The 14711-nt window shown below is 39.8% G+C and overlaps 1 protein-coding gene across 14 annotated transcripts in view; it reads left to right on the forward strand.

Moving 5' to 3' along the window:
• C4H4orf50 (chromosome 4 C4orf50 homolog) overlaps positions 1 to 13174 on the forward strand; it is a 46379-nt gene extending 33205 nt beyond the window's left edge. For 13 of the 14 annotated variants that reach the window (XM_075148686.1, XM_075148685.1, XM_075148683.1 and 10 more), the window contains 2 exons: positions 2751 to 2993; positions 4103 to 13174. In XM_075148686.1, the coding sequence (XP_075004787.1) occupies positions 2751 to 2993; positions 4103 to 4492 (633 nt within the window). In that variant the 3' untranslated portion in view covers positions 4493 to 13174. The remainder of the gene's footprint in view (positions 1 to 2750; positions 2994 to 4102) is intronic. The other variant, XM_075148680.1, reaches the window with a different exon arrangement.
• Positions 13175 to 14711: the final 1537 nt, after the last annotated feature.

Genomic DNA, 14711 nt, shown 5'->3' on the forward strand with positions numbered 1-14711 from the left:
GTTTGCATTAACCTGCCTTTCTACTGAGTTTCACTACTTCAGCTGCAGCCAAATACAGTAATCCCAGGAGGCAAAAGGGTTTGTGAATTGAACAGTTGAAGGAAATAGAAGGAAAGGAAAGGAAAGGAAAGGAAAGACCCTGCCAGGAGGTTATTTTTCTAGAAATGAAATGTGGCAGTGTCACAGCTTTGATCTGTGTTTTTTCTGGTAGCCTTACCAGCTCTTCTGCCTATGACAAGGACAGTGATTTGCCTTTGCATGGGTCATTGAGCTCCAGAACTTGTTCTGCTCCTGCTGACTCTCATGTATCACCAGGGATGCCTCTAACTGTGCTTCCTGTAGTGAGGAAATTCTCATCAAATAATTTTAGATCCAATCTCTTCATGCCTCAAAATATTTCAGGGCCGCCCTTTGCAACCCCTCCATTGCTTTCAGCCAGCAGGCGTTTTTTGTGAGTGCTGGGGAGATACTGCACTCATAACCTTGGTTAGAAACCAAGGACTTCTGAAGCCTTCTTTGGCTTCTGTGTTTACATCCAAATGTATAGCTTTCACTTTCCAACCTCTGATGCTAGGATATGATTGCGTATTCAACCACCCTACCTCAATAAATGCTGAATCCAGATAGTGTCACAGACTCCCTCTGTAATCAGTGTAGAGAAAGTAAGTCTTCTAGGGAAGAGCAGCAATCTAAATTATGTGCCCAAAGTTGGTCAATATGAGTGGTCTTTCAACTCCTGGATGTCACCATCTTGTTCCCTGGCCTATTGTTCTGCCTGAAGTAAATAATCCAGGTGGTAGCTGCTACTGGGGAGTGTCTCAGCTGGCCAAACACACTTGCATTTGGTACTTTTAAATGGCCAGAATTCAGCAGCATTGGATTTCCCTCCTCTCATGGTGGGGAGCCAAGAACAGAAGGTGAAATGGGATCAAAGGCAGTGTTGATTGCTTGTGTTTACCACTCACATTCTCTCACGCGGTGTATCCTGGGGAAGGGTCTGTCCTGCAGCACACTGGGTCTAGAGACAGACAGGCACAGCCCACCCTCCTGATCCTACGAGCTGAACACCAGTGTGTTGGTGTACGTAAGAATCATAAATAAATAAATAAATAAATAAAAAGGGAATAATTAACTAATGGAAGAAATTCATCTCTGGGCATTGAGACAAAATGCAGGATTTTTGCTTGGCTACATCCATAGTGCTATAGAAAATGTGATCTTTAGTGTTTCACAGAGTCTTACGAAACACTGAGGATGAGCATCCTCACTTCAGGGAACCCATGAGCTTTGAGGGTTGCTTTGCAAGTAGGAGAATGAGAGTGATGAGCTTTTTCAGGTCTGGCTAGCTTGTACACGTCAAAGCTGGGGTTCAGTGTCACCTCCAAGGCTATGGGACAGTACAGCACCACTGATAGCTGTACGCTCTAACCCTGGCATTGGAGCTGCTCTTGAACTGCTTGCAAGCAGCACGTTTCTCATAAAGCTCCATGGTGATCACTTCTGCAAGACTTCTTTTCTTGGCAATGGCAACAGCTTACACACCGTACATTTTTCTTCATACTGTCATAGAATCATATTTTGATGCATGAGCTTGACAATAAATGTTCATCTTTTTGGGGGATCACCAGAGCAATCTTACACTACTATGGCATTTCAGAATCCTTTGTTGTTTTTTTTTTTAATGGACACAAGTGATGTAGCTAATGCTCATTGAAGATGTACAGAGGAAAAACAATATATTATTTTAAGCAAAATGTGTTTTGTATTAAGTAACCATTCCTGACCTGGCATATTTATAGTATTTGCATTTCTGGAGCTTTTGCAATAGGACTAATGACAATGAAGTGATGACTCGTAATCAGATATATTAATTTTGGAAATAAATAAATAACTATTTTTAAACACCCAAAGGCTGAATCTGTCATTAACAATCTTAAATTTGTTTTTCTATGCAATTGCAAGAAAAAATGTAACATTAATCCTGTAGCTTTAATAAATTTGTATTTGGATGATAAAACGCTACTGCCCTGTGATAGTGATTTACATTCAAGGAGATCTTTGCCTGCTTGCAACTGTTATGAATAAGTGCATAATTAAACAACTCCATTTTTCTCTAAAATTGGCTTCAGTTCAGTGCAGATATTCAAGAACGATAACGTTTGTTGTGGTGTTAAAGTTGATTTGGAGGTGAAATAAGATCAGCTAATATTTTTATTAAGAATAGGAGGGTCTGCTTAAGAGTTCATGCAGTTGAACTAATACCCTTTTGAAGACCATTAAGCTTAACTTTCTTGAGCATTCATAGGTAGACAAACCTGAATTTGTTGTGTAGTGTGGAGTGAGGGAATGTGTGTGAAAGAATCATGTTGGAAATTTTGAGATTCTTCAAGAGGAGACCTAACATTATGCAATTCTTAAAATTAATCTTTTTTTCTACTTTTTATCTAGGTTTTCTTAAAATCCAGATGCAAATTTTGGCTGTAGTTAAAGCTTAGAGATTTTTTTTTTGTTTTGGGGAAGAGTTGATGAATGCAAGATTCCTTTTTAGACAGATGCAGGAATGCTTCATATTTAAAATAATTGGTATATTATCTTTTTTCTTATTTTGGTAAATGTATTTTATTTACATTTAATTTCTGTGAACATTTATTGTAATGAATTCATCCAAGTGGCTTCCACTAATCCAAACTAAACAGCGTTGGAAAACTTCACCTAGCTTGAATTTCTTAAAATGCTATTTTCTCTTGCAGATGCTGCCTTCTTCCACAGACAGCTCACAGGCCAATGGACAGCCACAGGATCATGAGACATATGTCAAAGTGAATGGATTGACTGAGCCAATACCTGCGAACTCTCAGCAAGAGATGGATAGCACTCACACTTCTTGCATCACTCCAAACGTGTATGCTGGTTCTCCTATAAAATTAACAAGTCCAGAGAGGATCACAGCCTTGCTTCGAGAACTAAGACAAAACCATCACAAAAATTGCCAGGTCAGTAAAAATTTTCTCATCGTTTTTAGTTTAGTGAAATCTATTATTCTTGGCAGTCATTTTATAGATCATATAGATATTTGAATGATTACTTCCAGAGATGCACAGTTGATTGTTAGTTTAAACACGCTGAGGATAACAAATGCTTAATGTTTTTCATTATGCATTTTTAGGAATGGCTTGGGTCTTGTAAAAATAATAAAAAAGTTTTGTTTTCATCATGGTATACTCTCTGGTAAGACCATCTTTGAAAATTGTTGGTTGTTTAAAGAAAGAAAGAAAAAGTTGTTATGTTGATCTTGTCCTACCTTTTTTTCCATCCAATTCTTTTTTTTTTTTTTTTTTTTTTTTTAGTGATCCAATTATTCCTATGCCCTGAAGCTCTTTATAGTAATTTCCATTAACTGCAGGAATCCTGTTAAGAACAGAGCTGATCAATTGCAATTGCATTTGTGACAGTCTGCTGCTAAACTAAACATGCAGGAGATTTCACCCTCTCTGAGACAGCATAACCTCTCCATAATTATACAGAAATAAAATTCAAGTATGCAATTACTGGAGCCAGTTAGCTAAAGTAGTTACAAATATTATTCTACTGAATTTCCTTTATAATCTTGGATTAAAATAAATGTAATAAAACAAGTAAAAGCATAGTTTCTGCTTTTGGCATTAATAGTTGAAAAAACCATGCAAGATACTGAAATTTCCTTTTAGTTATGAAATTTATTAGACAATGAAATGGTGACTTAGAATTCTGATAACATGTGAAACCCTTAAGTTATTTAGTCCAGGGGATATATGTGACGGTTCATACCCAGTTTCGTGATCATTTTCTTTATCACAGTCACATATAAAAAGAATCAATCAAAATATTGTTATAAAAGAAAATTATTAGGGAGAGCAGAATGCTAGTAGTTCTTTGATTGACCTGATCTTTGTAAACTCAGGAATTTTCTTTTTATATACATCATGGGAGGTTTAATTAAATCCCAATGAGAGCATGACACAGGCCTACTGTACAATTATATGGGAAGCTACAGCTGAAATCAGCCACAACGCATAGAGTGGCCTTGGACATCCAAGGTTATGTTTTCTTCTTTCCTCCTCAGATACCTTCAGTTGTCTCCTCCAACTCAAATCTGAAGGCTGACTGCAACCTGCCTGCGATCCACGAGGAAGCCCCTTGGCCTCTGCTGTCAGGGATGAAGGGTGCACTGGCACCTCCGGAGCGTGGTGCTTTCTGGGCCACGAAGGGGAGGGATCGGTTGTCGAAATGTGATGATGTATTTTGGGGTCAAATAGGAAATCAGCATGCAGGTGCTATTCCCCAGGGAATGAAACAGAAAAATGCCATTATGAATAAGGCATGGCTCTCTAGAGAAAAAACAGATGGCTCAACCTCAGCTACCACAGCAAAAAGCTATTTGTCAGACGTGTTGTCAGCAAGTAATAAAGGTCGAAATCCCGTGGGGAGAAATCAGCTGCATGGGAAAGAATAAAACCCACAGAAATAAAACAAGGTAAAGCATCTTAGCAATGTGATTTTCCCATTGTTACAAAAGTACTAATAATTTTTTAAATTAAAGATATTTTACTAGTTAGCATGGCCTAGCAACTAGTTTGAGATGACTGGAAAAATTACATGAAAAAGAGCTGTAATACTTTTTATGATCAAAACTTCTTAGAACATTTGAGGTCACTGAAACCTATGGATTTTTCAGTAGCTGAGCTGCCTCCCCGTTTTCTTTTCACTGCTTGTTTATGATTTGCTTTTCTTTTAACTGAGACCGTGAAACAATCTATCAAATCACTTTAACTTTTATGTATAACCCATTTCTTCAGTGTGCAGTGGCAAGTTCTGAAAGAACATCTGGCTTATGCGACTGTTTCCTCCGGAATTTAAGGAAATGTCGTGTCATGGACTTCCTAGAAACACATTTTACAGAAATTTGGGAGTAGTTTTGCTGTTAGTGTTTCCTTTGCGTCTTGGGAATTTGCGGGGGGGGAAGTGTTCAGGTTTTTTGAGGTTTTGGGGTTGGGTTTTGTTTTATTATCCTGCTGACCTACAGCAGGGTACTCAATATATTCCTCTAGTATCTGTAAAATAGCATCCTTCGATAGTTACTTTTAAGCTCCTTATTCAAATCACAGCTTAACTTGAATAGTTTTACTGGACATGTTCCCGACCACTTTCTTCAGGTGACCGCTTGGGCATCATGAGTACAGCAACAGCTGGGTTCAAGGGATGGATAATTTGGTCTGCACTGTGTCCAACCCCCTACACCTGCAATAGGGAGAAGTGAATGCAGTGCCAGGCCACCTGCGCCAGCACAGCTGTGACTGCTTCCTCGCAGTCTGGCTCAGAAATAGATGTGGTCTGGGCTGCATGAACTTTTGATGGATCCTGGTTATGGGAGGGAAGAAGGAAGAATGTGTCTGTGCAGGTGCATGTGTGCAGTAATGCCAGTTGACTCCGGGAAGTTTAACTGAGCATGGTTGTAAATTCCCCAAAACACTGAAGTGTCATTTATATTGGAACCCCACCAGAGTTAATACTTTTGGAAAACCTCCATTATTCAAATCTCCCAGCTATCTTTACTTTTATTTGAAAAGGGCATTTTTAACACACAGTAATGTGGCACTGTTCCTGTGCTCATCCTCTGCCTCCATGGATTACCCTAGTTGATTCATAGTACGTTGCTATTTTGATGCTGCTTTTCAGCAGCTAGAAACAAAATGGTCTTGAAGAAATATTAATGCACACACTCACACTTCATTGTGGGAAACCCGTCTTTATTTGCTCAGTAAAGTAGCAGTGCAATTGCTTACAGCAGTAACTGAATACAACATAACTTTAAAAAATACATACCAGGTGCCCAGGAAAATAGCTCCTGGAAGGAATGTTTTGGAGCACTGTCTAAGCAGAGAAGACATCGGTGAGGTTCCAAAATCTGGGCTTCTGCTCTCATGTGTCTTTTTCTTCTTCCTGATGCCTGGCCAGCACTTCTGAAGACAGATATACCTGATACCCAGCCACTAGCTGCCTTATTAAATATTAAGATATTTTTATGTGGAAAAACACTTATAAATATTTAACAAGGTAACTTTTATATTGATAAAATGATGCTTTAAGAATTAGTACTTATAAGAATTATTTTTTGAGCTTTATCTTACTAATAGTAAAATACAGGGACAGGTAGTTCAGGCCCGAGGTCAGATTGTAATGCATGAAGTGTGCTAATAATAAGAGTATTAATAATAATACCCTGTGATGATAAGATAGTCTTTGTTATTCTAGCGTAGCTATCTACTTTGTGATTGGGACCGTAGTAACTTACCGTGAAATTAAGACTTTCTCAGTCCAGTCCCTTTCTATCAAAGACAAGGGTGGTTCATTTTAAACTTCAGACTTCTTTTTAAGCTAATTGAGTTATTTGGCCCCATTCTTCCTCCTGCCGGAATTAATGATTTCCTGAACAAGGGCTGCAGACACACACAGGTATAGATGGGGGAACAGACACTTGCAAGCATATTACCTTCATGGAAGCACTGTAATGCAAAATGAACTCAAGCAATTCCTCAGGCAGATGGATTCTGTGCTGGCACTTTGTAGCTTCGCTTCACAAATTTCAGTTAAAATCCTGTAGCCCCTTGTGTTTTTTAGACATCCATTCCTCCTACTACAAAGCATTGTTTAAATATGTGCAAATACCACAGTTGTCATTTGGGCAGCTGTTTCAGCTGCTCTTCATTTCTCTTAAGTAAAAATGCAAGATTTTAGACCCTACAGTGGAGGAATGCTAATAATTTAACAGCAATGTTTGGAGTACTGCATGCAACAGCATTAGAAAAGGTGAGTCAGCTAAAGGTTTTCTTTTTTAAACTTCTGTCCTATTCAATTTTTTCCCACTGAAAAGGGCATTCAATGGGCAAATGAGAAGTGATAGTCAGATTATGCCAAATAATTATGCGCTAATTGATGTACAAGAAGATTAGATGATACATTGCACCATCAAACAAGATCCTTAAATTCTTTAAACACATTTATAGAAACCAGCTCCAAGATGTACAGTGGCAGACCAGATGGTTCATATATTTGTGTCCTGCCAAGTTGAGGTCCTTTGGGAGTCTGAGCTTGCTGAGTGACTCAAACAGAATAATTAATATTGCCCCTTGTTCTGTAAATGATTTTGGGTTTTTTGAAATTGAGGGTGATCAGTAGCAATGTGCTTACAGAACACATCTGAGGAGTTGACTTGTGTTGAATCACCTGCGATCTGCTGTTTGTCATCCGTGGACCCCCCCGAGCCAAATGGCTCGACTGGGTGATCAGGACACTTGGATAGAAGCTGGGCAGCAGTGTGCTTCCTACCGACAGATGCTCACTGAGCCTGCTTCCCATTCAGGCACTTCCACTTACAAAGAACTTGTTTGAAACAGGACAGAAAACTATTTGCTAGGATCACAGTTCACATCAAACAAGTGTTTGTTAACATATTGAGGCAATATTTGCACAGTTCTTTTTTTCTAGACTTGAACTCCCTAGTACTAAAGTCAAAATATTTTATTTTAGCAGCAAAGTCATCTCTTATCGCTCTAGTTTTAACAGAAGTATTACTTAGAAATCGAATATAAATGCAATTCATGAAAGTAGTAACCTGAAATGGTGCATAGTGCTTTTTAAAGGCCGTGTGAAAGATAAACTTAAAAAGGAAACTCACGGTGTACCTCAGGCTACAAATGCACTGTAGAGTAGTTTGTGCCCCCTTTGAGGGAGGAATTGAAATCTGAAAATCAAAAACCACTGGAAGGAATAGCCATTCTCCTATGACAAGTGTAAAAAAAAAAAAAAGAAAAAAAAAATCCATCACTTTCTTCCAACACTGAACAAGCGGCTTTACGTAATTGAAGAAAACTAATAATTCTCCTGCACTTGTGCTTTATCTGTTTTGCTCTTCTCTGGTGGGAGAGGTCATAAACAGAGAATGTAATGCCAGTTTTTATGTTCAGATGAAAAGAAACAGAACACCTACAATGACAGATCATGTGTATTTTAAGGAAGTTCTCTTTAGTCAATGCAATTCTTGTATTAGACTACTCCTTCTATTCCTCTTTTTTTTTTCAGGAAAATAGCATCCATAATATTTAAAAAAATGATTAAGTTGCCCTGTATTTTGTCTACACTCACCTGTGAATGCATTCTCAACTACCAAGAATTCATTATGCAAGTTCAAAAGATAAAGTCTGTTGCAGCTACATCTAAACCAGACATGGTTCGGTCAGAATCAGTGGAAGAAAGATGGTCTGCATCCCTCTTGGAGAACTGGTCTGCTGGAAGGCACTGGAAACTAGGGAAGATGACAAAACTCAGTGTCTTTAAAGTACATGATACCAATGTCCTCTCCAGGTTCTCCTGGAGATTAAACATTTGTAGAAGATGGAGAGGGGCTCTGGAAGCCTGCCACTCCCCATCTATTGCTTATCTTGTGCTATGGAAAGCTTTTATGCGCATAGGAGATTTGGGGATCAGATCTGATTCTCAGCCCGTGGTTACTCAGTTCCAAGCTCCAAGTTCCAAGCTTATACTGATGTTTGTATAAGTCAGAACAAAAACACGTTGCCCATGATTAAATTTTCTGTAGTCCTTAATAATTTCTGTTTATATTTTTTGGGTAGCAATTCTGATTTGTAAAAGCGCTATCTAATATCTTCTTAGTAACAGCCTTTTCATTTAGCCCTTAAGCTGATGGATATTAAAACTCCTAATTAAAACCAGATAATGCATGAAAGTTTTCTACAGTGCAGACCTTTCTCTTAAGGCCCAATTAAACCAAGAAACTCCTACATCTGTTTGCACAACTACATTCTCAGCAGGTCAGGCAGCTGGTAGTGTTAAGTCCATCTTTCTTGCAGTAGCCTTTCCTTGGGAATAAAGAGAACAGGGAGGGCTAGGACAGAAAATGGAATATTTCAGATACCTTGGCCTATTACATTTAGCTAGGAATACTGTCTTTCCCCAGTCTATGGCAGTCAGGATAATGGTGAACCATAGAATAATGTGTTCATTTACATATAAATATGTATAAAATATTTATGTGCATATATATATCTCTATATATGTATAATTGCATGGGGTTTGGCATAAATAAAAGTAGTATAAAATAATAGGGACAAGTCACTTTCTGCAGATCTTTCTCTTTTTTTTTTTTTTTTCTTTCTTTTTTCCTCTCTCCTTTGGGATTTGCTAATAGAAGTAGGGACATGAGAAGAGACTGATTTTTTTTTATTATTATTTTAAAGACTGAATTTAAACCTTAAGTTAAGAGGAAACTGAGACTGTGCAGTGGAAGTTGTGGTTGTACCTTGACTCCGGTGCAGGTTAAAATCCAGGTCCAGACAGAACAATCTGTCTTCCCTTTCCCAAATACACTAGTTTTCATGGGAAGGAAATTCACTTGTGTGCTCACCCTGTCAGCCCAAGTGTGGATGACAGTGGGACCAGGCCAATGGGGGACGCTTGCCCTATAGGAGTTTAGTTTCCCTTTGTCTCTTCTGGTGCTGAAAGAGGGGAAGAAAAAAGATCAGTGGTTGTATAAAATATTCTCAGTACATTTTTGTCTTGCTTTTATATGCATAAACTATTGAACCTGGGTAGGAGTTAGGCACCACTAGGGAAAACGCCAAGCTCCCACAGTAGAAGCTAGACCGACATGCACCCTTGTTAAAGATCTCTTGAACTGTAGCTGCTGTCGTATTTCATGCAATATAACCTATTTGCCTTTGGAAAGCTCAATGTAGTGTGGCCAGTTCGTGAGAGAAAAAGTTATGACTTGTGAAGTAAGCAGCTCTTAAAAAGAAGAGGAAAAAGAAAAAGGAAAAAAAGAGCTGGTGGATCTCATTCCAGATGAGGGGGCAGGTTCACCAGGGTGTCACAGCAGCAAGTTTCAGCTTGGTGGTCCAGAGCAGCTGTAAGCCTGGCTTCTCAGGCACTGAAGCTGTGTTTATGTTCAAGCCATTAGTGAATCAGGTCAAACATCTAAGGATGGAGAGAAAGTTCTTTTTTTAGTGGATTACTGGCAACATTTAATCAACAATTACTCAGAAATTAAGATGTTATCTGTTCCGCCTAGTCACTGCAGTGTTGGTCATGGTGTGAGAACATGGAGCAAAGTAAAGGGGAATTTCAGTAAAGGATTCCTTGAAGTTTGCTTGGGTTGGACTTGTACTAATTGTATTTGGACAAGGGCGAGAAGCTTTGAAGTGCTGTGGCCTCTCAGCATATGGCTGTCTGGCAAAGCCTTCCTTAAATGGGAATCTGCTGGAGCACATTGTTCATTTTTGTAACGTGGCTCTGAGGCTGAAAGTCGCGAGCGATTCTTTCTCACCCTTAGTGAAAGCTGCAGCTAGAAAGGGAGGACGTGGCCGTCTCTTGCTGCCCTTCCTTGCCCCTGCCATCTGCTGGGTGCTGCCTCTCTGCTTTCCCATCTGTGGGCTGGGGACTCTGTCTCTCAGCAGCCACATCTTTGTTTCCAGCTGGCTGCAGACAGTCCCTTCTGGTGAGTGGGCTTTAAAATCTAGGGGTGAGGCCACCTGGCTGGAGGGTACTGATAGTTTGTGACGGAGCAGGGCGATTTGCTGGAGAGGCACAAGGCTGGTCTTGTCTCTCAGAGGAGCTGATTTGTAGGAGAAACTGCATTCCATCATGTGGCTGCTCTCTGGTAGTGAGGGGCTGGGGTCTGCTCATCTCTGCCACCCTCAGAATTTTACGCACCTTTTCTGTGGTGGATATGATCACCAAGATGATGTGGCTTCTGAATGAACAGTTAATTAGAGATCTTTTGTGGATGGTGGATCTTTTGCAAATGGCAGTTTATGGATGAGCAGACAGGTTGTCTGATGTACATGAGCTGGGCAGAAATAAATAACAAATCTACTTTATATGGCTCCTATATGATCTGGATACCTCATAATCTTGCAAGGCAGAAGTATACTGTTTGTATCGTATAGCTGGTGAGCAGAAGTGTAGAGAAGCCAAGGTCCAGCTAAAGAGCTTTAATTAAGAGCACACTGAGCATTACCAACACTAAATTAAGACATAGTTTCATGGAGGACAATTCCTAAGTCTGAGCTGGGAAGTAGAGGTCTTGGTCATGTATGTTTTTTATGATGGCTGCAGAGGTTTTCATCCCCTAGTTTACCTCTTAGCTCATCACGACCCCATTGCCTTCTATCCATGAATAGAAATTGCCGTCTCCTCAAACCTGTCAGTGTGGCTGCTTAAGGGATAAACCCCTGAAACCATTTCTGTCAAAATGAACGTGCTAAAGAGCAGATGACCACAGAAGGAGCTCTGCAAGACGTTCTGGGGAAATAGTGGTGAGTGGCAGGTGGTTGGCCCAGTGTTGGAGAGGGTATTGGAGGCAATAACCTCTTCAGGTTTTTGAAACCTAAGAAACCAAGCTGCAACTGGTGCGGACAAGTATCCCAGTGTGTTAGGTGGTCTGAATTGGGTTCAGAACAGAAAGTACCTTGTGTGATGGCTTAGGAGAGCCAGAAAAAAATCACTGTTTGTTACATCTGACATCTGCATCTTTCCCAGAACAGTACATTCTTGTAGTCCCCCTTTTAGATGTCTCTGTGAGACTGGGATTTGCACGGACTTTTGCATGTGGACAGACAATTGACTCAACATTTCCTGGTTCTTCTCGGGTGACACCACAACTTTACTAGGCTACAGAATTAAGCTCTTTATTGCTTACAGCTCAGTCAACACTGCAGACCTTCACAGCAGTGACTGTCAGATGTCTGTCATCCAGGCAGGAAGTTTATCATGTATTTAGGAATGTTAGTTCATGCTCTTAGTTCATGCTCTAGGGAGTGGGATTCCTTGGAACATGTATAAGTCTGAGTTAGTCTTCTGGGGTCCCTGACAGTCATGAAGAGAAATCAGCACTTGATCTACAGGGCAGGATTCATCTCATCGTAATGTAGGTCTAAAATAGTCACGATGATCTGCACCCTAGAGGTGCCTTTTCAACTCACTGACTATAAAGATGAGTGGAGGGAGACTGCCTCGGATGTCAAGTCTGCACTGCAGAAGAAAAGGAAGGTGCTTCCCACCCAAAGTACTTTAGTAGTAAACGTGACCAAGGTCATATGGGACTGATAGTGCCTAGCAGGACAAAGATTGAAATCTTCCTCCCGTGTCCTAGGTGACTGCTCTGAACACTGGACTAGCCTTCTTATAAGAAGGGAACCTCTCTTTTGTGTCGTTCTAGCTCTTTTTTGAATGTTCCGCCTGAGGACTTTTCCTTTGTACTTATACCCTGGATTAACGATATAGTTTCGTCTTAGTTTATAGTCACCAACTCTGTTGGATTCACTGTATGATGGTTAGGTACCAGTTTATAAATATATTAAATAGGAAATAAAATGTGTGTGTAGATCTGAAGCCTTGTTGACCTGACAAATTCTCCTGAGGCCCCAGGAGATCAGAGGCAGCATTCATGAAGTGAGGCATTGAGCTTATGCTGGGTCTAGTGCTAATACTCGGGAGCTTTTGCATGAAAATAAGCTGGATCCACTGTTTGTTATCTGTGAACTGTGCACTCCTCTTTAGTTGTGCGTGCTTCCCCTTGAATAGTGTAAAATAGGACAATGCAGAAGAGAGAGCAGCAACTTATAAAATAGTGTCTTCAAACACATGGATTCAGCCTGAGCTGTGGAGGGTTTTCTTCAGTGGATTAGTACCTGCAGTGCTGCCATTCTCCTGGGAAATCACATAAGCACGTGTTTCCTTTAGAGGGCTTCTGACCTCTTTTGTGTTCTTCTTCTTAATTTCTGTGTCCTAAGTAAGGTGATATTAAAACAAATCCTTGTTGGTATGCTTCCTTGGGAGCTTTACAGAGTGTAAAGGAGGGAGGTAGTTTCTGCTGCTCCTAAATTAAAAGCAATTGCTCAAATTCCTGCAAGTCTCCGGAAGATGACATGTCTGCTAAGAATGAGCACTGCTCTTTGCACTGGCAAACTGGATGCTGGGGAGAGAATAATGTGATTGTCAAGACACATCTTTCAGTTTAATAAACCATTTTGAGAAGAAGGCTCTGCCTCAGTTTAATAATAGTCCTTGAAAAAAAAATTCTACACTCTAGCATGAAATTAAACTCTCCTTTTCTATTTTGAAATAAGCCTACTTTCTTCTGCAGTACTGGGGTACATTGTAAATTAAGCCTTTTATAGACAAATGGGATATGAATAAATCAATTGCCTTAGCAGTATTATTAGGAGTAATAACTTCTGTTGTGGATAAATCTGACCCTTTTTGAATGTAAAAACATTCATATTTTATTTCCTAGCCTAGCTTTTCCCTCAGAAGAGATTGTCCTGTCTGTAAGACTTATTTGAAATGTCATGATATATGTCCTACTATGAATTACCACTTTTGAGCTCTCAGTTGAACAGAGGTCGTAGCAATATGTTGTTTTGTGCATCTCAGCTGGATACTCTGGAAGCTCCTTCCTGCTCCAGAACAATTCTTTTGGGACTGATTACCAAGTCAGAGTGTTGTACAAAATGTCTGAATCTGTTTGCCAATCTCCTCCTTGATTATCAGTGGAAGGAACTGCATTTCCATCTGTGTGCTTTACATTGGGACCCCTTTGCATAGGGGTCTCCCCTCCCTTCTGTCCCTTGGCAGAGGGTTTATACTGCTCCCACAGTCAGTGCTGTGTATTTTCCCTTGGCAGTGAAGTCATTACATCCCCAGCCATCGCAAAGCTGACACCCATCCATCGACACTCAAAGAGAATAAAACATCAATCGCGCAGACTTCAGCTGCACTGCTGCCTTCTGCACGTGAAGCCACGGGATCCTTGGTATTTTTGGATGGCGGCAGCTGAACTCTGTGCTATCTGTTAATGACCACACCATTAAAAAATCAACTTCTAATTTATTGCCTAATTTATAGGCCCACCTGATAGACCTATGACACAAGTTGAACTCATGTTCAATGATTAATGTGAAATAAAAGGTCCAGTTAGATTAGATGCTCCTGTCACTCAGCCACAGCTGTTAACAGTTTTATGTCCTCATAAAAGACTGTACCTATACTGCTGTAAGTTTTTAGGCTAAAACAAAATTTTATTATAGCAAAATATATAGCCAGAGCTTATATAACTCAATAGGATAGGAGATAAACATCTATAAACATAATCAGAAATTTATAGGAGGATATGCTTAAACAAATATGATTTTTACCGCATAAAATGTTATGGAGATTTTTCAAAGTCCTGAGAGAATTAGGTATCCAGATTTCATTGCCTTTCCCTTTTAGTTGGTAACTAACTCCTCTTATGTCTTTGAAAATGTCCCCTAAATTATTGGATTTGATTATACATGCCATATATAGTTATATAGGGCCAAAGCTAAGGATTCTTTGTGATTTTTAAATTTTGTTTTTATTCAGTGCAAATTTCCAGTTGAAATATTTACTCATGGGACAGTATAAATAAAAGTAGCTGAAGAACCTCAAGATGGTTTAGCTGGGACTTGGTAACATTCACCTTTGTAAAACCTGGCAAGTGATAGGACTGTTGAAAAGGCTTTTTGTCACCCTGGGCATCAGGAAGCGACTGCAGAGTTGACTGCTGCGCCACAAGGACGGTGTAATCCTCAGTCACGTGTTGGACTTAATGGGAATTAACAGATTCCAGAGATCTT

Source organism: Calonectris borealis, chromosome 4, assembly GCF_964195595.1.
Source record: "Calonectris borealis chromosome 4, bCalBor7.hap1.2, whole genome shotgun sequence".
NCBI classification, from domain to species: domain Eukaryota; kingdom Metazoa; phylum Chordata; class Aves; order Procellariiformes; family Procellariidae; genus Calonectris; species Calonectris borealis.